The sequence below is a fragment of the Berghia stephanieae genome, chromosome 3 (assembly GCF_034508935.2).
Source record: "Berghia stephanieae isolate SIO BIC M18660-M18661 chromosome 3, UCSD_Bste_1.3, whole genome shotgun sequence".
NCBI classification, from domain to species: domain Eukaryota; kingdom Metazoa; phylum Mollusca; class Gastropoda; order Nudibranchia; family Aeolidiidae; genus Berghia; species Berghia stephanieae.
The window spans coordinates 42,495,076-42,522,746 of record NC_088362.1 but is presented as its reverse complement, the minus strand read 5'-3'; the positions used below and the strand labels follow the sequence as shown (position 1 = coordinate 42,522,746).

Sequence of the window (27,671 nt, the reverse complement as noted above, 5' to 3'; positions counted from 1 at the left end):
AGACAGAAAGCATGTTGGAAAACAGACATAGGGGGATAGAAGACACAGTATGTACCTTCCTGCCCACTATGGGAGGTCAGGAACCCCGCCCAGAGCTTGTGGTTAATGAGAACGAAATGAGAGAGAGGAGGTTGATAAATAGGTTTCAAATTCTATTCTTTCACATTTTAAAAATCAATCAAAATGATTATCTATAATAAATGAGAGATAGAAATAAGGAGCGCAGTGATAGTCAATTTCAATCAAGAAATTTATTCTTATTTCAGCTTTCATTTTCATGTCGATGTACAAACATCATTTTATAATATTTACAAAAGGCTCACATTGTATACACGAATTTATTGTTGGAATCATCAATAAATATGTCACTAAAAACAACCAAGAAATAAATTGGGACACGTTCCTATTTCAAGGACAAATTGTAGAAAATCTAATTCAGACTCCCGGCTGTTCTCTTACAATAATATATAATTTTTTTAAATAAAAGAAATGACAATATGCCTCACGACACAATGACTGAGCATTGTAAAGAAGGCAATTGCGCTTGGAATTCAATCGTTTTGCCTGGAATTCATCTATTCAAACCAGAGATCCTCTTTTTTTAGAAAATATTCTGAAACTCAAGCAAAATAGAATATCTGGAAAGATCTTCAAATTCATTTTTTGTTAAAAACAAAAACTTCAGATATTTATGATGATTTACACAGACCATGTTAAAGGTCAGATTCTGTATGGAATAATCGTGTTTTTGTCTCATACAAAAAAGACAATATTTGATCAGAGGAATCAGCTCCACAAAGTAACAGCCTTTGTGGGCATATCAGAAACCAACAAGACATCACGCAGTTTCAGGGTTATTTTTAAAGGGCCCTAGATCTTGTATAACAAGAGGTAAAAGTTGTCTTGTTAACTACTTTTTAAAAATAAGCTAAAAATTGAACCGTCAGTCTATATGACTTTCTTTATTTTTATCACTATTTAATCACATTCACACACATGTGGCCAAATACACACACACACACACACACACACGTCAGATCAACCAATAAATCAATCAGCAATCACTCCCTCATTCCATCACCCTTTGATTTACATCTTTATTCTCTATTTATTATCATTTCACCACATCACTTCCTTTAGTGATATCACATTTGACACACTCGGGTCTTTAGGGAAGGAGGCCTGGCTTGGGTATGTATTGCTGATTACCTAAGACATACTAATTTCACTGTATTGCAGCCTCTGTTTAGCCAACTCTCAATCCCTCAGCTGTTATTAGTAACTTGAAGCACAATTTAGACAGCTAGAAGAAAAGGACTAAGTTTCTAATCCAGCCAAAGGAAGAAAAAAAAACAAGACACCGACAGCAGGGCTTGAACCTGGATGTCGCGGGTGGAATTGAAATGCCTTATCCACTTAGTGATCTCACCCATAAAGTGACAAAAAACAAAACATGCCTGCGTAGTTATTGGATGGTGAAAGGCACTTTGAGATTTTGATTCAACATGCTAAATAAATATACTTTATTAACATTATCATTATGTCAACAAGCATGTTTTATTTCTGTAGGTCCTAATCCATGGTCGTGAATAGAATTCCCAGAATAAGAACTATTTGGATAGGAATTCTCTGGACACAAAGTTCAATAAAAAGCCCACCACTAGTTCTAACTCCATGGCACTTGTCAAGATTACCATACGGATATATCTTCAATGGGTGGCGATTTAACTTTTCAGTCTTGTCAAAGACTGGCATGGTTGTAACTTGTCTTCAATTGACAATATTTTTGTTTAAAAAATAGTTTTCGTCCGCTCAGATTCGATTCAGTCGTACATGTTTTCGTAAAGCTCTTGTCCAATCCTGATGTACTCGTTCTTTTCCAGTGTGGTCATGGATGCAACCATATCTGATGTAATGCTGTTGTAGGGCACTCGTGTGGAGCCAATTGTCACCAAAGGGCCATCGTCTTCATCGTCATCACTACCCATTTCCTCGACATCTGTCAGGAGTTTAGAGAAATTTTAGGAGCAAATTAATAATGAAATGGGTTACCTTGATGCAAAATTTCTCTAATTAACGAATCCTAAAATCCCTCTCTCAAAATATCTGTCTTGACCAATTATGGGACACACAGAACAAAATTGTGACCCCTGACCTCACCTCGTTGTTACTTTTTTTTTACAGCGCTTGCAACACATTTAGGTCATTTTAGTGCAAGTAAAAAATAAAAAAATGAAAATGGAGTATTTAAAAATTCTAAATTTACAATTAAAAGCTCAAGAGAAAAGTAAGACAAAGGGAAAAGGCTCAAGAAGGAAACAGATGTAAATTCCATGAGCAAACCATCAATGTAGGTACTTAGTTTGATAAAACTTCTCATTCAGTCCCAAGCACAGGATCCCACAAAGAGGAATACATTCATTTTATATTCAAAGCAAAAAAATATAAACAGCGACGATTTTCAAGGAAAAAAATATAATCTCCCAATACTATACCTATACATTTGACTGAATCCAATACCAATTTCAATTATTTTTTAATCTTAAAGTTGTTCCTAACTTCCTACAAAATATGTTCTTTAATAGCAAAATCATTTTGGATTCATCATCCAGAGAAACAAACAATCAATTGTTTTGCAAGAGCCATGGACACATATTTAAATCAAGGAATTTTACAGGTCTTGTGTTGATTTTAAATAATTTCACCACCAGTAAACATAAAAATGATAGTAAAGACAAAGAGTATAAATATTACAGAAGTTAATCTGCCCTTACAGGCACAATAAAAATGCTAAAAAGAGGACTAGTTAAAACAGAAAACAGATGTATAAATCTAGGGAGATTAATACCATTCAAAAGTCCCACATGACACAAGAAGCCAACACAAAGACAACATAAAACAGAACCATATAAGCCTGCATCTTACCACTATTGTCCTGGCCATTGGCATTCGTCATATCATCCTCCTCCAAGCCAAGTCCAGCCATAGATGGCTGGGAGGGACCTGAAGACGACGACTGTTCGTGAACCAATAGGGTTTGTAAGATGTCATCTCCAACACCGCCTGCACCACGACTGCGTTTGTCTGACTCAGGCCTCATCTGTATTGGTGACAGACAAAAAAATAATTTAATAAATAAAAACAAAAGCATGAGATAGTATAGTGCTCAGATTTCTACAACCTTTCACATCTGCCCCAACTCCTTATAAGCCAGTAAGGTAAGAACTCAATTATAGGAACCCTCTCATCACAAATAAACAAACTGGTTTTAGTCAGTTGATCCAAGACTGAATAATGAACACAATGGCTCTTGCATTGTGGCTTATCAATTTTAAGAGCTGTGAGAAAGTAGCACGTCCTTAGAAATGTTATTTTTAAGTGTTCTCATCAGAGTGTTATCTCTGTTGGACAAAGCTTAAGAATGAATCAGATACTAGATTTCCCTAATAGCATATGTTAGATTAATACCATATCCAGATCTGCCGATTGAACAGGGGTTTATCCCAGTTTAAATAGCGTAAAACCGACAATAGCAATTGCTTGCTACCCATTGGAAAGGATATTAGTCTATCGCAAAATACTTTCCACCAGATCTAACAGACCCAGCTACCCTATCACTGATGGCCCAGATCTGCCATAAACAATCAAAAAGTCTAAATACTTGGAAGCAGGGGGGGGGGGGGGGGGAAGGGGAATTTCAATTACAAAAAATATCTGTATCAACTTGATTTCATTAGTTGCCACTTTCAAAACCTTTAGAGTTGATGTTTAGTGATATATAAATTTCTTTTTTACTACAATAGCAATAGTTCCATTAAAATCTGTTTTAAAAATCCAAATCTGGAGATTAAAAGTCGGAATTTGGCCAAATTACACTATAAAATAATGTGTGCATATACCGATTAAATCTACATCAGTGACCGATCTTCAAATCCACCAGGATAACAATACGGTTAAATTCCTCACCTCAGCAGGTAATCTATCCAACACAGAACTTCCATCCACTGTACTCTGGGTCATCCATATTGGTTGGTCTTTCTTCTCCACCTTCCCAGCATTTTCATCCCCTACAGTGATGGTAACTCGGCTGTCATTGAAGCCAAAGTCAACATTACGCGTAGCATCACCACTCCAAACTGTTCTTTCCCCAGTTTGTGTTTGAGATCTGGATCCAGAAGCATTTGCCCGGTTCTGAGGACTGAAAAGTTAATCAAAAGTGAATAGGATAAAAACAAAAGATCAATATGAACTTGCACTCATTGTGAATTATTTCAAAATGAATGTAAATAGAGAGAATTTAAAAAACAGCCAGTATTATCACTATCAACCACCCCCTCTGCAATTTGCTCAATCACTTCCCTCTTGTTATTATTTTTTTAGATTAAGGGGGAAAAAACAATACTAAAAATGGATATAAGCACGACTATAAAATAGAATTTTTTAAAATCACATCAGTGAATTATGCGATATTGCTAATTTAATCTGCACAAGAGTTAGGTCTCAATTATTTTGCAAGAAACCCATAAATGAGGGAAAACTCTTCTCACAAAGAGAACAAAACTCTTTAAAATTATTCAACCAAATATTTAAAAAACAAAACATACTTGATTATGTTGCGTAGATCTGTTGGCTCCGGTTCCAATAAATCTGGAGCTAGCTTCACATTCTCACAAACTCTTAGAAGGTCATAAATGGGTTGGATTTGTTCATTAAATCTTGCTAACAACGTTCTAGCATCTTCTTTGGGAATGGAGCTTTCATCTTCTTCCACCTACACCAAGATATGGACAAGAATATAAAATGGGTTACTTTATTCCAGGCCTGCAGCTGAAAAAAAAAATAAATATGTACTTTGTTGTCAAAATAATTGGAAATTCAAGAAAAAACATTATATATGGGCTTTAAAAAAAGCATGATTTCCAGCCTTATCTCCATAACTTGTCACTTTAAATTGATATAGAAGTGATGAACAGTATTTTATCACGTTTCTGTCTAAAAGTAAAAGCAATATTTTTACAAATATTTCTGTGAAACTTTGTTTTAAAAATGTGATGTGGGAGAGACAAAAATCCAAATTTTGCTAAAAATAAAATAAAATTTGTAATTACCAATAAAATTAAATCTGTATAAGCGACAGGTTTGTTAATCCTTTAAAAAAATGGAATTATTTTGCTTTTTTCCCACATCATATCCAATTGCTTTCACCAAGAATGCAGTATTCTTAAGTCACTTTCATATACTTTAGAACAAATAAAGAGGGGGAATGATTTTTCAAAAGAAGATCCTCACAATCTACCCTGTTAATCAAAGTTTTACACAGATGCAGACATTGGATCCCCATCAAAAAGGTACTCAATCAAATTGCTTCAAATACTAATACACAATTATTCGAAGAGATTATTTACAGGGAAGAAAATATGAGCTCTGACAGAAAAAAACAAATAAACAAACATATATAAGCACATCTGACTGCTTCCCTCATGGGAAAGGACTACAACTATGGTCTGGGCAAAACTGATTCATCTCAATCCAGGACAAGGACAGAAAGTCACATAGGAAGAGGAAAAGTTGAAGAGATTACATAGAGAGATAAGACCTACCAATGGCTATCCACACTAGCCAACTAAGCCCTAATAAAAATAATAAAATAAAATTCCGAACCTTTGCATAACAAATGGTGCATATAAGTTCCCCAGTGGATGGATCCAGGAGATGACCCACTTCAAAGTCTGTATAAGTTTTCCCACAAGTTGGACATTTGAAAGATGACCGACTGGTGTTGTCACGCTCATCCATCTCTATCCTTCTTCTCATGTTATCTAACTTGTACTTCACAACATTGACAAAAAGACTAAAATAGAACAAAATAAAATTGACTGTGAAATTTGGATAAAATATGCACATGTGTATTCAGCTTGCAATCATTAATTTTTGTCCCCAACACATGGAACTTAAATTTTTATTTCAAACGATACAGATGGATTGTAAGCACTATTAAAACAAAATGTAGCATCTGTGTCAATTGTGACGTGTGTGGTTGATCAAAAGAGTGAGGAATATCTTGAAAATCCATGATATATATTCATCGGATTAGTACGAAGGCTCTTTCAGAAATAACCGAAAAATGCCCATTGCTCAGCAACCAGTGGAGATTTTTTAATTCTGTAAACGACATGATATTCCTTATTTCCTTACGGATATTCCCAGAAATTATGAAGTGCATCATTTTGCACAATGAATTTCTAGACGATTTTAAAGATGGCGGCCCACCTTGAAACTTGGTCAAAGGAGGACATCAGAGCTGTCATACATTTTTTGAACGCCAAAAGTCTGAATCCTACCGAAATTCATAAAGAACTTCAGAGTGTATATGGTGAGCATGTTATAAGCCGTACACAAGTCTATCACTGGTGTAATTTGTTTGAAGGCGGCCATTCCGACTTGACAGACAGGGAAGGGAGAGGGAGTTCAATAACTGCGACGTCAGAAGACAATGTGAAGCGAGTTGATGAGCTTATTCGTCAAGACAGGAGGTTGAAACTTCATGAAATCGCAAGCAGTCTTGAAATTTCGGAAACTTCTGCCCATAGAATTGTATTTGATGAACTTGGCTACAGAAAAGTCAGCGCAAGATGGGTTCCTAAGCAATTGACAGACAATCATAAAGAACAAAGATTGGACATCCGCAGGGAACTTTTGAGAAGAAGCAAGAGCTCACGCAGGGTTCACGGGCATACTGCCGGCGGAGACTTTCTAGGGTACGATGTGACTTATCTTGACAGCATAGTCACCTGTGATGAGACTTGGTTGCACCATTGCACCCCAGAAACAAAGCAAGATTCGATGACATGGAAATATCCATCCTCACCTGTCGCGAAGAAATTCAAAGTCATGCGGTCAGCAAAGAAAATAATGGGAACTGTTTTCTGGGACAGTTGTGGTGTTATTCTGTTCGAAACCTTACAACCTGGAGAAACAATCAATGCTGCAAGGTACTGCCAAACTCTTGACAAGCTTAGGGAGGCCATTCACAGAAAGCGCCCAGGGCAGTTGATCAACGGGGTCATTTTGCAACACGACAACGCTACACCCCACACAGCACGAGTGACGCAAGGTTGGCTAGAGAAATATGGATGGGAGATTTTGCCACACCCACCACACAGTCCAGACCTCGCACCATCTGATTATCACCTCTTTGGGCCACTGAAACGTGAGCTGGCAGGAAAGCGCTTTGATGTCGATGAAGAGCTTGTTGACCATGTGCGGAAATGGCTACAAAACCTTGATGGAAATTTCTTCCGAGAGGGTATCTATTCCATGGTGCGGTGTTGGCAGAAGTGTGTCGACAGACTTGGCTGTTACGTAGAGAAATGAAGGACGAGTCAAGGTATGAACACGTGCAAGAATTTTGTTGATAGCATAAAAAACGCGGATTTTACAGGCATTTTTCGGTTAATTATGAAAGAGCCCTCGTAGAAGTTGGAAAATGAAAAATACTGTCGGCCTTTTTGTTTAAAAAATGTAGTCCTTCAGAGCCACCATACAGAGATACCAACCTTAACACACACACACACACACACACTCACACACACACACATATACTTGTATGGCATGACTTGTCAGGACCATAATTTCACACATGACTTGTGGGTACCTCTATTTCCAGTGGGTTTAGGAAACATACAATACGTTGTATTGGTGGACAAAACAGCCGTCTATGATGGCAGGTGTCGTTTTTTAGAATACGTCAAATAACAAAGGTTTGACTAGAGTATGTTTGGGCCTCACTTTACACCATCATTGTAGGGACATTGTGTAGTCATTGTGAGGACTTGATGAGACAGGGCATTACTAGTGGGGACTCACTTGGTGTGTAAACTGTGCACATTTATTGCAAGGACCTGTGTAAACTGTGGCCATTACTTGCAGGGACCTTTGATGTGTCTACAGTAGACATTACTTCTAAGGACCTTTGAGAGTTTAAACTGTGGCCATTACTTGCAGGGACCTTTGATGTGTGTCTACAGTAGACATTACTTCTAGGGACCTTTGGGAGTTTAAAATGTGGCCATTACTAGCAGGAACCTTTGATGTGTGTCTACAGTAGACATTACTTCTAAGGACCTTGAGAATTAGATGCCCATCTATACGGAAAAGAATGTAAAAACAAAAGAAGAAATAGGACATTAAGATAGATCGGGATACTCCAAACAAAAATGTTCCTAACCTTAGGCTGTACCCGACTTGCATTACTATTGGCATATCATTTTTCTAGTCACTATGTCTGTATCAGAATGAAATGCAACCAAACATTCACTGCTCAGTAGATGATATCAGAACAATTCTGTCTTCATGAGGCTTTGAAATGATGACACTACAGGCCAGGTATCTACCAACTAAACTACCATATGGATCCTGATGTCAGATAACAATCTATCTTGTACACATTCGAATCATGTAGAACTGACCAAGTGAAAGTTCTCCCTCAATGCCAAGGGTAGGGTTCTGAACATTGACATATAATCATAAGGAGTATAAAGGGTGTTCAGTGGAATCCAGTCAAATCATCAAGACGGAAAAAATATGTTGATTTTAAATGAGGTTTGTTTATTCATAATCATAGCCAAATAATAATGCCAAATAATGATTAATAAAGATTTGAAGTTGATTCTGGGGAAATTTTAAAATTATCTTATTAAATACAGTGGAAACTCCCAATAACGACATTCTCTGGATAACGACACAAATCTCTAGTCCCTAATCTTATACTTAAATTATGTTCGTAGTGAAAATAAAAACTCTGGATAGCGACATACTCCCAATAAAGACATAATCTTCCAGTCCCAAGCGATGTCGTTATTGGGAGTTCCCACTGTATATACCATGATAATTATCAGAAAAGAGTGAAAAGAGCCATACTATAACTGAGGGAAATATTGAATTCCAATCTTAATTAATTTCAAACGAAAGTCCTATGAGAGCAGGAAGACTCAAAAATTAGTAAGAGTATACATCTTGCTCTCTGAGGTGTAAGAAGGGATGACAAAAATTACTTTTTGCATTATTGATGGGATGCTGCTAGTCTATGCCACATAACTTTTCTGGACGTGTCTTAGTATTCAACGATGGTACCCATTTTTTTCTGGATAGAGAGGTCAGAAACAAAGACAGCTCTCATTGAAGCTAAATTCGGGTCCTAATGAATAGACAGTGCTCTACCGTTTGAGATGCTCGAACCCATATAACGAAAATACAACAAGAAATAGTCCATTCTTGACGATAAAGAAGCATAAACAATTTTTATACATAATGATGATATATGTGGCGGAAAAAACAAAACTTAATAAACTAACAGTGGTTTGAATTGTGTGTTCAAGAACGCAAGCAAAAACATCTGAGGTGAGACCCTGAAAACCAAAGGAACAGATAGGTAATTTGCTAGCGCACCAGGGCGTATTTTTACAAACACATTAATCATTATTAAACAATTGGTAAAATTGACTCCATTTTAGCAAGTCAATGCATCTAATGTTTTATTGAATAAAATGGTATGCCAGAACGGGGAATGAAAATGTGACTTCTCAATAGTTTGATTAAGCCTAGATCTTAACTCGTCTAATAAGCAAAGATAATGACGTGGAAAAAGATAGAATCACAAAACATCACTTTATACAAGTTAACAAATGTCAAAATAGGAATGTTGGTCTAATTAACAGAAATGATTTTGATAACTATTCTGCAAATTGTTTTGGTTTAAGGACTATTTGGCTAAAATCACTTTCAGTTCATTGATACGAGTATAACGAGACAAAATAAAAAGTAATTTTGAATACTTTTGTGTTCATCTGGTTTTGACATTTTCCACAATATAATGGTCAGAGATAACATTATTATCATCAACAACAAATTGTCCTGTAATTGGACATATTATTATCAGTATCATTATTGAAAAAAAAATATGTTCATGTTTTCATATTGATTTTAAGTTGATGTCAAAAACAACATAGTATTGAAATTTTTATAAAGAGAGAGAGAGCGAGAAAGAAAAGAGAACGAGAGAGAGAGGAGGTCGGAGGAAAAAGTACTGATCACAAATTGCATAAGGTACCAATTAATTGAATTAACAACAAATGTCTGTACATCAAGGCGACAACAAGATAATGCTTAGTTTATGTACTACCGTACATACAATAACATAGGGAACAAATTTCTATACAAATTTCTTTTTTCTAGTTTGAACATTTTTTATGTAATATTTGATTTGTCTCCAGGGTCTGTTTGCTAAGATTGGAGAATTTCTCATAGCATTTTCAATGTTTGCTTTGCCAGGCAATCTTTCTAAAAAGAAAAAATTCCCTAATTCCTTTTCAACAGCTTTTCTTTCTTCCTCAGACCACCCTTTCCTTTCTTTATTCACTACTCTGTTTGTGATTTTCTTTGATTTATGAGATTCTCTAACAGTATCAGCCTCCTAACAGTTTTCAGTGTATGGCATTATCGTCGTACTATCAGGGGTCATGCTGCTACATCCTGTGTCACCGCCTTGAACGCAGTCGTCAAGGTCATCCTCATCAGCACTTAATTCCTCTCCATCAATTGCTTCGTCTTCAGCAAATTCCAGCTCGTCTAGATTCTTTCCCTTACACTTGTCAATTTTTCCTTTCTCCAGTTGCAAGAGAATCTTACTAACTTTAGCAAGTTGCATCGTGTCCTCTGGAAGACGATAGTATTCTTTATGAACAGACTTGTCATGCCCCATGAAGGCAGCCAATGCTTCCAGTTCATTCTCCTTCAAATCAAGCAGCTGACATATTGTTCCAATATGTTTTCTAAGTGCTGTAGATGTCAATAAGTCTGGCTGATCTGCTCCACATGCAGTGGCAAATTTCCTGAGAACATCTGAAGTTCTAAGTACATTTTCACCTTCACCGATAGCACCAAAAACATATGGGTTATTGTTAGCAAGCCCACTGGATTGTCTGAAATCGAGGAGCAAGTCAATACTATCCTTGTGAGATTTGGGTAGAAGAACTGGCACTCGTCTCCCTCGCTTTCCTCTAATTTCTACCCTTTCGAGTTGTTTGGCTAAGTTTCTTTCAAACTTACTCAAACTCTGCAGGATTTCCCCTTGTAGAGATTTTCCTGAAGCCAATCCATTCTGATAGTTTTCAATTTTCATTCTCTGCATCTCACCGCCTCTTCGTCTGTTAAAAAGAACCACCTGTGCTAGAGCAATCTCAGCTAAATTTCTCCACGTATTTGGGTTTGGGTGTTCACGCAATTGTGTTATTGCATCTGTTAACTTGGATTTAATGAAACAATATAAAAGCTGCACATCTTTTGCTAAAGGTAGTCTTCTTGCTGTGTTAAATCTTCTTTTGTGAAGAGTGTGCAGAGCTCTCGATGATATTTGATGTGACCAGTCAGAAGAATAAAGTTTGGTAAATGCTTCAGCCTGTTTCTCTAATAGAGTATCTCCTGATTGCAAAGCCTCTGATTTCAAAATGTCTGCACAGGCTTTTAAGGAATGGCCTAACTTTAAAGCAAGTGAAGGTATTTCATAAATTCCAGTGATGCAATTGTACTTTGCTAAAACTTTGACAACTTTGACAACAGTTGAAAATAACAGGGGGTCAATGCACTGTGTAATATTTTCAATTTCACATTCGTTTTTCATTTCATTCAAAAAACGGCCAATTTCTCTCATTTTTTGTTTTATGTACTGGTATTGATGTGGCTGGTCTAAAAATTTAGAAAAAAGATTTTTCCCATACTGCAAAATGACACTGTCATGGCGACAAAGGAGGGAGATCCTATCGGAACTCATTGTGTTTAAAATCTTTTCTTCAAAATCACTATTATCGTCTTCCTGTTTACTTGAAAGTAAAAGAAAATTTGTATTTTTCTTTGAGCTTTTGGTTTCATTATTGAAGGCAGCACATTTTTTCTTGTGACGCCATAAATCCTTCCTTAGAAAAAGTCCAAAACATTTTTCACAGGTTGTAAAAGCCTCTAAGTTGTCAGTTATTGGTTGCCTTCTAGCCGGAATCAAAAAACCTTTTTTTGCATCTATCACTGTTTTGTTGTGTTTAAAATCCCCACGATGAAGCAATAACTGCAATTCCCTCTTTCTGTCCTTGGTACCTACTTTATGGGCTAAAGCTTTTGCCACTTCAATTTCCCCACTATGTACACTTTCTAAATGCCTAGCCATTTTAGCATAAAGTCTACCACAATACAAACAAGAATGTCGTTTGTCCCATTTTCTTTTACCCCCCGATCCTCCTGGCACCATTTTCTGCACAGTCATGTCATCTGCTTTCTGTGGAAGGTCAGCCTCCTGATCATCGAGCTGTGGGAGAGGGATGATGACAGACTCGCTACCACTTTCTACCTCACTCTCTGCAACACAAACTAGACTTGCAGTTGTAGGACTTCTTTGGTGTTCATTGGGGTCTGAAAATGCAAAAATAAAAAACATGACTTCACTTGCTGTTGTGCAATTCAAAGTACTTATGCATACCATGTAGACCCCAAGTGTGTCGCAATAGCCGAGCGGATAAGCCATTGCACTGTGATATGGGAGATCTGTTTTCGAGTCCCACTTTTGGCACTGCAATTGAACCTTGGGAGAGGTTATTTGCACACACTGCCGCTGCTCTTACAACGACATATGGTTCACGGAAAACCAAAAAATCATTTCCCCTTCTCGGGGTGAAATATTTCACCAAAAAAAAGTGCTGTCTCAATTTTGTAGGTTAACATGACTGGTTACAACTGACTCATTTGGATAGAATAGTAGACTATCTCAAGGCATTAAAAAAAAATCATTCTTCTCTTCATAAAACAATTTGGTAATAACCATGCAATACAACTAATGCTCAAGGCCATACATCTGTGTGACATGTGGGATTGCACCAGTGTTGTCACAGTATAAAATGAGTTACAAACAGGTTTCAAGGGATCAAAGTACGTACTATTATGGGTAAATTAGAGTATATTCCTGCTTATTGTATTTGGATTTTAAATCTAAAGCATCACAGGTTCTTATTTACCTTTGTCATCAGCATCCTCAGGATCGCTGTCTGTTTTGCAGCTAGAAGAACTCTCTCCTGAGCTTTCAGGGACATATTCGTCTTCACTGTCCATTTCTGAAATAAGATTGTAAGAGGGAATGATGCTTGCTTGTATCTTCAAAACAGTTTGTTGGGTTTAATTTTCAGGTTTTTAAGACATTTTTAACACAAAAAAGATATCAATTATCTAACATAATGTACAAGATTCTTCTAACTCAATACAGTGGGCACCGGATTCAACGAGGTCGCATTCAACGAGAAGTCGGATTCAACGAGGGATTCAGAAATCCCCGATTCCCAGCCCTATATTTTCTTAGTAAATAAAAACGCATCCAACGAGCATCCTAGCTCCTAAAGTCGCATTCAACGAGGTCATTTAGGCCAGACCATTGGCTTCAGGCCAGAGCAATGCTACCCACAGAGTGGCACAACTTTCATTTGAACGTCACTGTTTGCTTGCCTCCACAAAACGAACGTCTCATGTTGTCCAATGTGTAGTGCGTGGTTTACAGTAGTACGATGCTACTCAGCCGTGTGTCGTGTAGAATTTTATCTGGTAGGTATTCCTATGTGTAAGGCAAGAGGTGAGTCGGTCATAGACAACATGTAGTCCCTCTATGGAGTGGGTTGGTAGAAATTGTGAGGCGAGGAGAGGATGGGTAGGTGTATTTACTTCGATGAATGAGGAGATGCTGGCAGCAGACATGTGACGTGTAGTGCCATGGTTAGGTCATGCGCAGCTAAGATTTCATCACACAGACTTAGTGTTAATTGTGATGGTCTCAGTTTTGTATGAATAAAGGACAAGGGCTAATCTTATTAATAAAATACATGCATTGAAATGCAAAATTTTTTTTTTTTTAAATATGTAAATAAATAAAATTTTAAAATGAAAAGAAACAACCCCAGAAGAATCCCGGTGCCGTAATGTGCTCGTCAAGGAAGCTAAATCATAAATCTAACTTTTTCATACTGATTCATTATTTATATTCCTTGTTTAGGACAAAGTCGCATTCAACAAGAGGTCGCATTCAACGAGGTCAGGGGCCCTGTCCCAAAGACCTCGTTGAATGCGACTTCCACTGTAAACAAATTGATACTCAAATTTGTGATATTTTAGTTAATTGTCCAATGCGTCATTCACTATTCCCCAAACAGCAACATTTTTAAAACGGAACATGATGTATCGCATATTTCTTCTGAAGACAGAATTAATTCGGCATTGTATTTGTATCTTTTCTATTTCACTAAAAACACCTCATCACAGGTTATTTACCTTTGTCATCAGTATCCTCTGGATCGCTGTCTGTTTTTCAGCTAGAAGCACTCTCTCTTGGGCCTTCGGGGACATATTCGTCTTCACTGTCCTTTTCTGAAATGACCATGAAAAGTATATATCAAAACATGTGTGCAAAATTGAAATGAAGTTTCTCTTTACTCCAGAGAAGCAAACATCAGATATATTGTAGATGTAATTCTCTAACCATATAGTCTGGTTATGTCTTTGAAAACTAACTTGGTTAGAGAATTAAATCAAGGAGATGAAAGTACAATAATCAAAACTCTTTTCTATAACTGACCCCCACCATCTTCATTTATGTTACAGACTAAATGAAAGAGCAATGCCATCATTCTAAACTCAATATTGTGAGAGGCAGAGGAAGAGAGAGAGAAAGAGAAAAAGAGAGAGATAAAAAGATTATTTCATTTCAAAATGCAGTATCTAAAAGAAAGGATATGATTTCTATGATAAGATTATCAACAATAATTTTTCATCTTTGTTGCAGAGCACTGCTGGTTGTTTGGCCTGGCAGTGAACTTTCTCATTAATGAGGGGAAAATAAGATATTTTTGGCTCACTCTATGACAACCCAGCTGGATTGTCCAAAGTTAATTAAGAACCGATGGAAAGTTGTTAGTGATAGACTATATGAAATGTAATAGTAATACACATTATTAGAAACCAAAATGAGCTACTATTAGGCCTGTAATGACTTACTTTCTTTTTCTTATCTTTAATGTGAGTAAACAGGCATTCAAATACGTAACTCCTTAAAGGACTTCATGCCAATAAGACCAGAGCCTAACCCTGTAGCTCGGAGCTGACTAGTAGCAATTTCTTGTTACGCTTTGGATAGGACACTGGTCTTTTGAAAAGTACTTTACACCCATTTCCAATAGGTCTAATGATATCCAGCTACCCACTTTCTGCTGGATAGGTAGGGGGATTGGAAAAAATTCTAATGTCTTTTTTGCCTGAACCTGGAATCAAACCCGGGATATCTGTGTGATAGGCCACAACTCTATCAACTGATCTCAAGGGACCCTCAATTGAGCATTTGAATGCCATGTAAAAGTTGACAAGCATTCAAGAGGTAATAATATTCCTTTTGGTTTGAGTGGTTAGAAAAGCAAAATGAAAATGATAAAATCAAACTTACTGCAATTACTGCCTATTTCTTCAGGAATTTGTCCACCACGACGAGGAGGCCTTAAGTTCGCACATCTCTGATTCTGGAACAGAAAATATATTAGAATAGAGGATTAGAAGTAGACTTATGCAGCTATATATATGTGCATTCCAATCTGGCATCTCTCAAATGGCTCTACCCAGACTGACAGTCAACCAAAAAAAAAGGTACATTGTTACACAAACATAATACTATCATCTGCATTTTTTGCTAAATAGGAGCCTAAAATTTGCCAAAAATAACGTCAAAATGTGCCAAAAGTGCCAAAATTTGCCAAAAAATTGCGGGGCAGAGTTAGACGTGATATGATATTTAACCCCTAAACTCCCCATAATCCTTGAAAAAATGTATGAAAATTAAATGGTTTCCAATTTTTTCCAACTTTACTTTTAGATAAAATGGTGTTTCAAATGAAATCTATTGCCCGTTATATCCTGACAAATAATATCATTAATTCCAGCTAAAAGTGAAAAAGAAATCACAAGAAAACGTTTTTTCAGAAGAAAAAAAATGTCAAAAATCGGAAAATTTGCCAAACTTTGCCAATTTTGTGAAATTTGCGGAAGGGCCCGGAATTTGCGGCCGCAAAATATGCAGATGACAGATAATAGCATTAAACTATGAGCATACTTAAGAACGACAACTCAGAGCAAAAAAGGATCTTGTTTTAAACTAAAGCATAAACCTAGCCGAGTCATCTCAGCCAATTAGAAAAGGCTTCGGTCATAATACATATTCCATGAATCAAACAAAGCAGGTCTTTGAATAGATAATTATTAATTAATCAATGACTAGAAAACTATGTAACCTTCATATCATTAACAATGTAGTTACCTCAGTCTTGTCTTTTGCTTTCTTTATCATCCCAGAATCGGAAAGTAAAGAAAAAACTTCATTTGCAGTTTTCAACGGTTTCTGAAAAAAAGAAACAATACAAATACATAAACTTTTATCAAAGAAAAAAAAATGTAGTGAGTGGTTGACTTTAGCCATGTAAAAAACATTTATTATACTCCAATTTGGAGGCTTGCATTTTAAAAACTCATCCCTCGTCAATTACAACAGTGGCAATTACAAATAAGTAAACCAACTAAGTAACCAGAAGAAATTAAAAACACATAGATCAGCAGATGAATCATAAATGATTCAAAGTCTACGTAGCCAAGAACTGTCAGTGTCTTAGTCTTAGTGTAGGCTACCCAGCCTACTGCAGACTGCATAGGAATTGTTAATTTTTTTTTCTTTTGATATTAGGGTTTGCAACAAGTAAAGGCATGTTTTAGAAGGTACTTTGATACCTGCATGACTCAAAAATGGGCACCTGAAATAGGGCCTGTGGCTGTGACCTTATTTTTTATTTTTTGATAGCTTCTTCTTTCTTTCTTATTTATAAATATGGATTTTCACGATGTTTGTGTCACATGCAGCTAGGCTTAGAAACTTGACAGGCCAGTCAGCGCCGATCACAAGTCTGACGTCATGGGGGATTTCCTTGGCTGCTGGAAATGTCAAGTTCGCGACCAGCGTGTCCAAGATTTCGAGCGTGTCCTTTCAGACTGGGGATTTCATTCGGCATCGTGTGTAGTTTGTGTGTGTGTGTGCATGACTTTTTTCGTTTTCTTTTCAAAACGGGGCCTGATAGATATGGATGCCAAGTTGGATTATTGAAACCCAAAGTTCCCGTATTTTTTTTGTTTGTCGCCTCTTGCTTTTCGTTTTATACTAGGAGTTTGTGTATACTTCTTCACCTGAGTCGCACCGCAACTATTATTTTATACAGCTGCCATTTTTGGAATTTTCATTAAAAGGCAGCAGTTGTGACGCTTAGTTGCGACTGAATCGTATCGTTCTTGCGGCTGTTTTCAAAACTGCTTTTTCACACCATTTCATAAAGAAGCAGGAGTGAGTCGCAACACAACTATTACTTTTTATACAGCTGCCATTTTTGGAATTTTCAATAAAAGCGCAGCAGTTGTGATTTTTTTTGACAACGGCTTCCTTTTACGGCTTTAATTTCACATAACCGCATCTGACTATAGTCATTCTCCCGACACGCTTTTTTTTTTGCTGTATATGAAAATAGTAAAAATAGCAGCTATAAAAGGAGAGATTGTTGCGATCCGATGGCGTAATTGTAAAGCAACTCCTGCTTTATTGGGAAATGGTGTGAAAAAAGCAGCTTTGAAAACAACTGCAGGAACGATGTGACTCACTCGCGACTAAGTATCATAACTGCTGCGCTTTTATTGAAAATTCAAAAATGGCAGCTGTGTGCAAGTAATTGTTGCGGTGCGATTCACTCCTGCTTTTTAGTGAAATGGTGTGAAAAAATCAGCGTTGAAAACAGCCGCAAGAACGATATGACTGTCGCAACTAAGCATCACAACTACTGCCTTTTTAGTGAAAATTCCAAAAATGGCAGCTGTATAAAAATTATAGTTGCGATGCAACTCATGTGCTATTTAACGGCTTAGTCGTATCACAACTGCTACTCTTTATGTGAAAATGGCGCAAACAGCAGCTATAAAAAGCAGCATTTGCGATGCTACCTGGGCACGCCTTCGCATCGCGAAATGGATCTTCTCTAAAATCGCTGTCAACCCCCGCATCCCCCCCCCCCTCAAATCACCAAGTTTTCATCATTTGACAATGAAATTGCGAAAATTGCAACACAAGAGTGATATTAAATCCGACCAAATTAATTGTGCGTGAAGATTTTTTTTTACATATCAGAATTGTGAAACTTGGCATTAAAATCGCCAATTTGTCCTATATGGCAGGAAACCATTACATGTCATTACACACGTCATTAGTCATTACCATAGCACACATAGGTTTCGCTAAGGTCATTACACTACACATCTCACTCAACTGCCTTCATGTGCCACGAGTGAGAGGCGCCGGGTGAATGGGGTACCCCATAATATGTCTGTGAATTAGCATTGCCTCTGTCGGTGGGGATTCCATGGCATCCCATGACGTCACACAGAAATTAAGCAGCCAATCAGCAACGATCAAATATTGCGATCAGCGCTGATTGGCCTGTCAAGTTTCTACGCCTAGCTGCATGTGTTTGTGTCATTGTATTTAGTTTGCAATCAGTAGTCCATTGGTGTATGTTTTGTATAAATTGTAAGTGATTGAATAATAGCATTGAGGATGAAACAGGAATATTTCAATTGATAACTGAGGTCAATTATAAAGCTTGTCCCTTTTTATTAATTATTAACATCATGACACTAAACTTAAAAATCTTATTCGATGATGTATCATAAATGTCATGTCCCAATTTCATCCGGCATCAGAAATCAGACCATCCCTGCAGCAAGCATGCATACCCCTGACGCCATTCATTCTTTCCTATATTTCATTACAATGTGACGGAAATAGATAAAAGTGGAGAATGCACACGATTTTTTTAGTGATACTGAAACTGATATTGATGTTAATGTAAATCGAATTTCGAGAAATTTAAGATAGGTACCAGATTTTGTTTTTGTACTAACTTTATTTCTACAGCATGGAATTTAAGTGGTATCACTGTTCTTGTGTTGCAATACCTTTCCAATGACGTATGTCTTGGTCTTGATTAATTTTGAATTATTTTTTTTTGTCAAGTTCAAAGTCCGGTAGCACTGCTCACTGCACTGATGTGGGGAGAGAAATATCGACCCAAGAACATTGTGAATTGACTGGGAACCGCAACACTGCGATATTACTATTACCTGAATTTAAACTCTAAAAATAATAATAAGAGAAGGCAGCCCTCATTGCTAAGAATTTAACGCGGAAATCTTAACAATCGCCGATGCCGATAGCATAGCCATAGCGCAGAGCTCTAACTCTAGGCTGATGAAGTCGTAATTTAGTGATTTGTTTAGTTAGATTGGTAAGAGTAAGAATCCAAAAAATAATTTTAAGAGATCCGATCCCGAACAATTAAAACTAGACTTGCTTTTTATCCATATCAATAACTAATTAAAAGTGGGAAAAAAATATTTCTTACCCCTTTTTTACGTTGAAAAGTCCACATCTTCGCCTGTCAGTACAGTGTCAGCCGAGCACAGCCATTGCAGACAAAAACTTCCGGTTGGCGTCTACCGTTTCAAACTCTTTTTCAGAAGAGCGGTACAAGACGCACACCAACGCAATTCAATATTTTCACACACCGTAAATTGTGTAAAATCCACACACACGTTTCAAGTAAAACGTCATTATGGGGACTTCGATGAAATTTGGTGAAATGGTTCAGGGCGTCAAAATGATGGTTTTAAACCAATACCATTATGGGGACCCGAGTGTAAGGCCCCACAATGACAAGGGGTCCTCAGAACGTTGGTGTGTAACCAGGTATTGGTCCCCATAAGTAATGCCATACAAGAACACATACTCACACACACACACACACACTCACACACACACACACACACTCACACACACACACACACACACTCACACACACACACTAACACACACACACTCACACACACTCACACACACACACACACACTCACACACTCACACACACACACACACACACACACACACTCACACACACACAAATATCAAATAGTTTGTTTTTTTTAATAATAAAAATTTTTAAATACAAGTTTTATTTTAAAATAAGGATCTCCCCCACACACCCCTCTCCAAAGCCATACGCATACATCTATAGAATCTTCTTTTCTGAAATATTTTCGTTATTTTCATTTTAAACATTCAGATTTACAATTTTATTCCAACATTAGTGATCATTCCATACTTGATGTATTCAAGCATTGAGACATCAGACTTCAAAGTGTTTGTGATGAAATCCAATAGATATCTGCTAAAAACATTTTAAAACTTCAGATTTGGCATTTTTTTAAAATAATAATAATTGAGCTTTATATAGCGCAATATCCACTAAATGTGCTCAAAGCACTTTACAAGCAACATTTAACGATAGGCGATATTACAATTTTTCGGACACAGACAACGCTGTTAACGGCCAGGTACTCATTTTACACCAGAGTACGGTGAGAGAATGTGAGTAAAGAGCCTTCTCCAAGGACTCAACTATGCGCCGGGCGCAGGGCTCGAACCCAGGACCTTCCGATCCAAAAGCGAGTCTCATACCACTAGACCACATAGCCGCACAAATCATTAAGGAAAATATTCAAGGGAAAAAAAATCAGTCATGGGTAAAACCTTATGAAAATAAAATAATAAAACTGGAATTGGCATCTCTTAAGAAAAAAAAAAAGATAGATAGAATGAAAGAAAGAAAGAAAGAAAGACAAGCAGATGGAAAGAAAGAAGTAAAGAAAGACAAACAGAAAGTACGAAAGAAAGAAAATTAAAAAAAAAAAAGAAAGTCCATATGCATATATAGTAAATTTTACTTTTAACATACACTGACCTGTAATTAATGTAATAAAAATTGTGTTTTGTCGTCTTTCCATCCTGGTCTGTCTCAACTCTCATTCGACTTTTCAGAAATTTATCTGTCTTCAATGCATTTAGAACAGATCTGCAAGAGATTAGTCAAAACTGTCGGTAATATAAATCATAATGATCTGAAGCCAAATTGTATTTTCAAAAACTAAATATAAATAAATAAAGACTTGATTCACAAGCCAACCAAGCTGTCCACCCAGCAGTGACAGGGTAACTGGGTCTGTTTAACGGTATAGAAATTGGGATAATATATCTACGAATCATGCGGCTATGTGGTCAAGTGGTATGACACTCGCTTTCGGATCGGAAGGTCCTGAGTTCGAGCCTCACTCGGCGCATAGTTGAGTCCTGGGAAAAGACTCTTTACTCGCATTCTCTCACCGTACTCAGGTGTAAAATGAGTACCTGGCCGTCAACAGTGAAAAAAAAAATATAACATCGCCTAACAGGCACCATGTCTCATTCTACATGTTACATGGTGTTGTTGGTGGGGCCCCTTGAAAAGCGCTTTGAGCACGTTTAGTGATACCGCGCTATATAAGAGCTCAATTTATGAATCAATAGGGTTTATGGCTCAGAAGAATTACTTTTTAATTTTATCAAACCCAGGTCACTTTTCTAGTTCTAATAATAATATTTCATTGATACGGTCAACTTCAGGACAGCTTTATAGGAAATAATGATTATCGTTCCCTTCCTTTTTCTTTTAAATACGTAATATATGCCATTATAATTATATAAATTGTGATTAAGGGGAGATACCTCAAATGTTTCTTTTCAAATTTCAATAGATCTGCCAAATCATCTTCTTTGACACATGGATGGCGCACAAGCATATCAATAATGACACTGTGCTCAACGGCGTAGAAGCCTCTGACAATAAGACGAACCAATCGTTTCAGTTCATCTGGAACAACTCTCATCACATCGGATTCCATTTTCTGCAGATCTCTGAAGTGACAAGTGAAAATAATTGAGAAGATATGTTAAAAACTTTGTTTATTAAATTAGAAGAAAGTAAAGCACAGATCGATAAACAAAATCTTTGGCTCCTAATTGAGAAGATAAGTTAAAAACTTTGTTTATTAAATTAGAAGAAAGTAAAGCAAAGATCGATAAACAAAATCTTTGGCTCCTGGAACTTTACGATTGAATCCAGGTCCTTGCTTTTAAGATGTTGCTTACAAATGCTCATAAATAATCATAAAACTATTCACTCAATCCCTGGTAGAGTGTGCAAGTCTTGATTGTCTTCATCTCAAATCGAGTCCTTCACTTAGACTTAGACTAACTTTGAGGAAGAAGTTGAGTAGTTCATCTATGACTTATATATTTGCTATCTGATGCTAGTAACTATAGACCGATTAGTCTTACTTGCATACTAATAATAATATAAATAATATCTATTTATATTGTGCCTTTTCTCCAGGAGCTCAAAGTGCCATGACAATGGCATAAAATGACAACAATTAAGGTGGCGTTTTTATGCACCTCCATTGGAAGTGTACAAAAACGCAGCGTTTTTATGCACCTCGTTGGCGGTGATGGTAAATTAATGAAAATGTTGCTGCATACGTCCATGAGGTTTAAATTGTTTTAGATTGTAGTTTAACACGCTGCTTAGTGATTACCGATGTACGTTTATACAATGATAATAAATTAAAGAATAATAACAATAATTTAAAAAATCAAAAGTAAAAAGAAACATGGCACACAAATACTGATCTCAAATAAATAAATAATTTTAGAAAACTAAAATCGAAGTTTTTTAAAAACATGATTAAAAGTTTTTTTGTTTTTTTTTTTAAGAAAGAAAAAAATCAAACAAAAATAAAGTAAATTTAAAAAAAAAAAAAAGACTAAAAATGGGAATCGAACCCGGTACTTTCAAGGTTAGAGTCTGACAGCTTGTCCACTGCGCTACGGAGCCACCTGACTGTTCATTACATTTAATAAGGTCTTTCTGAAAAATTATTTTACCTTCAATGCAACTTCTATTTTCTAGTTTCATATTTCGATTTTTTAAATCATTATTATCTTTTAATAAATTTATTAACAAAAACATCCTACAGATGTCACAATATAACTTTCGCCATGTCCAAATACAGAAACACAATATCGCTGATGAATTTGGGTGGGATGCGCATGCGTGACGGAGGTGTATAAAAACGATCCGTTAAGATACATCGTCAACGGAGGTGCATAAAAACACTACGAACAATTAAATGACGAAACAGGTAAAACAATGCGCGTCCTATATAAAGCCAACAATAACAAGAATCATGAAAATTAAAATATTATGTGCTGCGAATAACGAAAAAGAACGCTATCTAATATTCACGCTACCGTGTCATTGAAGAACACAGTATGTGCTATTTGGTTACCATTACATACTGTGTTTCCAAATACAACAGCAGCTCAGTAGATGAGTAGAGATAGGGTAGAGTTAGAGCACTATCATATCATCATGATGAATAGATGAAATCATTATTCGCTAGATAGATACTGCGAATAGAGGAAATCACTATTTGCAGTACTGCTCAGAAACGGAAGGAACAAGGCCAAACAAAAAAAAGGAGAAAAGGATAGAAGAATGGCTCCAAAACAGAAAGAGAGGTTTTATTTTTTGTTGATGTTTTTTGGGGGGGACTTTTTTGGTCAAATTAGGCAGTTTAGTGAGCAGCAGCAGTGGCAGTCAAATTTTGACCCAACTCGCCCATAGGAAAGTTGTGACTGGAAATTGCCTTTCGCGTTTTGGGGGGTTCAATTAAAGATGCATAACTTCGTTATAAAGAGGAATATCGCAGATATTTTGGTATCATTATTTTCGTCTTTCAATTTCCTTTTACATGGTGCCAATTAAGAAAAATTCCATTAATAATTCCAGAAGTTATATGAAGTTAAAATTTGGCAATTTTCAAATGCATTTATTTTTTTATTTACCGCGTGTCTTTTTAAAATTCAAACGCTTGTTTTTAGAATAACATCTAAACTTTATTCATGCCAAATTTCAGGGCTCTATATCGATGCGCAGACACCTTTTAACTCTGCGCCGAAATGCCTTGTTTACATTATCTTCTCATCATGGCTGCCGGTCGATATCGATATTCATATCGATATTTTAAATTTAGTTATTTATTATGTTAAATTTAGTCCATAATATTTTCAGTACTATTATTTACTATGTTTTTATTTTGAATACATAATTTCCAACTTTATTTATAGGCATTTTATAGTTTTTCTTTTAAAAGTTCGTATATTTCTTCTCTTTATGAAATCCGATATTAATAATATTGATATTTTAAAAATGCCAATTGCTTTAATTTTATTTTATTTTACTTTGCCATCAAGTCATCAAGTTTCTTTCCCATATGTTTAGATATGTTTATCATTTGTATCCATATTCTAAAGTCCTTAGCCTTAATAATTATTATGGTAAGAAGTTCTATTAGTTTTGACACCTCCATACATTGAGAGAGAAGGGGGGGGGGGGGATAAAATTATTTTAATTGTCAGTTCAAATGATGTAATAGCAATAAACCCAAAGTGGTTCAGCAGAATTTTTTAAAGTATTAAAAGCCAGAACTTTCCTTCTAATTATAATAGGGAATCTGTTTCAATTTATTTGAACTTTTTCAATCTACCATGTTATTTATATGCAATTAAATTGCCATAGGTAAAAATCAACTCATTATGTCATTACACAACATGTTTATATCTTTTCATTTAAATACTCTCAAACCTTTTTTTATTCTCTCCATGTATTAATTAAAAGAGGGTAATTATTTGCAATTGTTTCAGTGAGATATTGGGGATAAATCCAAAAGTGATAGAGCAAATTGTTTCTTACGTCTAGCCGAGTTTTTGATTATGTAACATTAGCGACATATTATGTAATAAATGTGTTAATTTGAAATGTTTATCTTCCTCTTTATTAATGTAAATGCATTGTCCTCGATAAGACGAACATTTTGGTATACAATATATGATAAGAACTCGATATTGACTGTTTTAATCATTTTTTATTAACATCACGCGATTTCGGTCACAACTTTGCAATGGTAATTTTGGGGTAAAAATCGGTCTGAAATTTCAGACTTTGAACTGCCGTAACTACATTTCTAATCAAGATAGAAACAAAATTCAAACTGTTTTGTAATCTGTGTTGCCAGCTCTTTCATATGACATTGGTTTCAAGTGTGTGAGGTACATTTAGAATTTCTATTAAACTCCCTAGTCAAATTTTAAACGCAGTGGCTATTTTTACAGTCCCGTAAAGATGGTTCTCGGGGCTATTTTTACAGTCCCGTAAAGATGGTTCTCGGGGCTATTTTTACAGTCCCGTAAAGACGGTTCTGGTGGCTATTTTTACGGCGTTGCGGTAATAGATTTATAAATAGTAACAGATTGGCTGAGTAGACGCCATTGGCTCTAAAACTCTCACTCCCTTCGTTCAGGTGCGGCAAGTTAGCATCCTCTCTCTCTCTCTCTCTCTCTCTCTCCCTCTTTCTCTTTCATTCTTTCTCTATCTTTCTTTCTTTCTCTTTCTCTCTCTCTCTCTTCTTTCTTTTTACTTTCTCTTCTTTTTTCTATCTCTCTCCTCTTTCTTTCTTTTTCTTTCCATTCTTTTTCTCATTCTCTCCTTTTCTTTCTTCATTCTTTCCCTCCCTTCTCTTTTCCCCCCCCCCCTCTCTCTCTCTCTCTCTCTCTCTCTCTCTACCGGTCTTTCTTTGTTTCTCTCTCTCTCTCACTCTTTCTTTCATTCTTTCTCTATCCCTTTCTTTCTTTCTTTCCCTATCTCTCATTTTCTCTCTCTCTCTCCCTCTCTCTTTCTTTCATTCTTTCCCAATCTCTTTCTTTCTCTCTCTCTCTCTCTCTCTCTCTCTCTCTCTCGGTCTTCCTTTGTTTCTCTCTCTCTCACACTCTTTCTTTAATTCTTTCTCTATCCCTTTCTTTCTTTCTTTCTTTCTTTCCCTATCTCTCATTTTCTCTCTCTCTCCCTCTCTCTTTCTTTCATTCTTTCCCAATCTCTCTCTCTCTCTCTTTCTCTCTCTCACTCTCTCTCTCTCTCTTTTTTTTTTTCCTTTCTCTTTTTCTCTATCTATCTCTTTCCCTAGTGGTATCTCAAAGCCTAGGCAGAGGGGTCTGACCACAAGGTGAACACCGCTTTGGCGGAGAACAATAAAACAACCTCCTAACTGGGAAGGGAGGAGCAATACAGCGACCACTCTTGTCTGGCCAGAACAAACACTGGGTCAATCGGTAAAAGAGTAGGAGCAACGCGATGGTGGGACCAAAGTAAAATGCCCTCTCCACCTCGGCGCCCCAATGAGGATCAGTCTTGGGCACCTCTATTCTTTTGGATCATGACCGACCATGGTAGAGAATCATCATCATTATTTACTTTCTTTTTAAAAAAAAATATTATTCAAAAGAACAATATTTAAGCATGAGGTGTTTCGCAATGTGCATCTTTACCATGGACATCCACATTGAGGGGGGGGGGGGGGGGGGGTAGTCATTTGTCCACAATACGGTTGGGAGGTTAGGGGGGGGGGGGGGGTTTCTAAAATTATGGTCAAAATGTGTCCAATTGGTTTGTGAACGGCCTCTTTTCTGAAATTGGATTCAAACCCACTCTCACGTGAGAAGACTGCACCCTGAATGTTAGACGTCTACGTCTTTTAAAATTGTATAAACCGTTAGTCCTTCCTGACTGGTTATACTGGTAAAGTATAAACAAAAGCCAACCTGTAAAGTATTATATCTTGAGGGGTGTCGACTCAAGCAGGAACTAAATATACTTTCAGTGTTTGATAATAGATCTATATTATGTATGTTTGACAGAAAAAAAAAAAATCAAGACATACAACCTAACCTGCCCACTGGTGATAGAAAACGGGCTGTTCTGTACTGCAAACATAAATTATGCAAAAAAAAAAAAATAAATAAAATAAAAATTATATGTAATAAAAATGACAGTACCGTAAAAATCGCTAAGAGAATTGACTTTACATTAATTATTTGTTCATTTTAGTTTTAGCTTTAGATCTAAATATGTTAAATGAAATTAATTTTGCTTTCATTCACCGCCTCTAGATCTGTACATCTAAACATCGGGAGAAATGATATGTGAAGTTTTGTGAATACTGCAAAAAGATGATAATCTATAACTATGCGGATAATTGAACAGAATCGCATCAACGCCATAAAAATAGCCATGAGAACCGTCTTTACGGGACTGTAAAAATAGCCCCGAGAACCATCTTTACGGGACTGTAAAAATAGCCCCGAGAACCATCTTTACGGGACTGTAAAAATAGCCACTGCGAATTTTAAAATAAATACACATAGCCACTGCCACAGTACAGCCATGCCTAACCCACCAGGATGCTCACCTTCAGGTTATAAAATAAAAACAAAATAATAAGATGGAGTTGTTACATTTTTCTGAAGGACACTAACATCAAGACAATGTTTTTAAAAAGCGATTCTTCCCCTTCACTCTTCACTTTTCCTCTTTCAAAGCTTTTACACTTCTTGTCTCACTCTCACAGTGGACGGCAGATGGGCGTCTAATTGATAATCGTTACGAAATACTTGGTACTGTCTAAGCAAAAATAATAGGACCTTAATGAGTATCTTCTCACTTGTTTATAATTTTCCAGTTAAAATTATAAATTAA

The 27,671-nt window shown here is 36.4% G+C and overlaps 2 protein-coding genes across 3 annotated transcripts; both read right to left on the bottom strand.

Annotated features, from left to right (window-relative positions):
- Positions 1–231: 231 nt before the first annotated feature.
- LOC144967769 (general transcription factor IIE subunit 1-like) lies at positions 232–27,558 on the bottom strand. Its single transcript, XM_078905385.1, has 8 exons — positions 27,385–27,558; positions 21,749–21,937; positions 20,949–21,059; positions 5,662–5,851; positions 4,605–4,771; positions 3,967–4,198; positions 2,926–3,100; positions 232–1,999 (listed from the first exon to the last, which is right to left on the bottom strand). Exons 2-8 carry the CDS (start codon positions 21,922–21,924, stop codon positions 1,824–1,826), a joined length of 1,227 nt encoding a protein of 408 aa, XP_078761511.1. The 5' UTR covers positions 21,925–21,937; positions 27,385–27,558; the 3' UTR covers positions 232–1,823.
- LOC144967768 (uncharacterized) lies at positions 8,587–14,407 on the bottom strand. 2 transcript variants are annotated; one of them, XM_078905382.1, is made up of 3 exons: positions 14,353–14,407; positions 13,056–13,151; positions 8,587–12,456 (listed from the first exon to the last, which is right to left on the bottom strand). In XM_078905382.1, exons 2-3 carry the CDS (start codon positions 13,147–13,149, stop codon positions 10,472–10,474), a joined length of 2,079 nt encoding a protein of 692 aa, XP_078761508.1. In that variant the 5' UTR covers positions 13,150–13,151; positions 14,353–14,407; the 3' UTR covers positions 8,587–10,471. The 2 variants fall into 2 exon arrangements, with proteins under 2 accessions (XP_078761508.1, XP_078761510.1); XM_078905384.1 differs by lacking the exon at positions 14,353–14,407 and having other exon boundaries at positions 13,056–13,296.
- Positions 27,559–27,671: the final 113 nt, after the last annotated feature.

Bases quoted from the DNA above. Each gene is read 5' to 3' on its own strand.
- LOC144967768 (XM_078905382.1), bottom strand. From the start codon at position 13,149: ATGGACAGTGAAGACGAATATGTCCCTGAAAGCTCAGGAGAGAGTTCT. The intron at 12,457-13,055 runs GTAAATAAGAAC...TTGCATTTTCAG, and splicing joins TGAGGATGCTGATGACAAAG to ACCCCAATGAACACCAAAGA.
- LOC144967769 (XM_078905385.1), bottom strand. From the start codon at position 21,924: ATGGAATCCGATGTGATGAGAGTTGTTCCAGATGAACTGAAACGATTG. The intron at 21,060-21,748 runs GTATCTCCCCTT...AATCTCTTGCAG, and splicing joins TTTGAAAAGAAACATTTGAG to ATCTGTTCTAAATGCATTGA. The intron at 4,772-5,661 runs GTTCGGAATTTT...ATCTTGGTGTAG, and splicing joins GCACCATTTGTTATGCAAAG to GTGGAAGAAGATGAAAGCTC.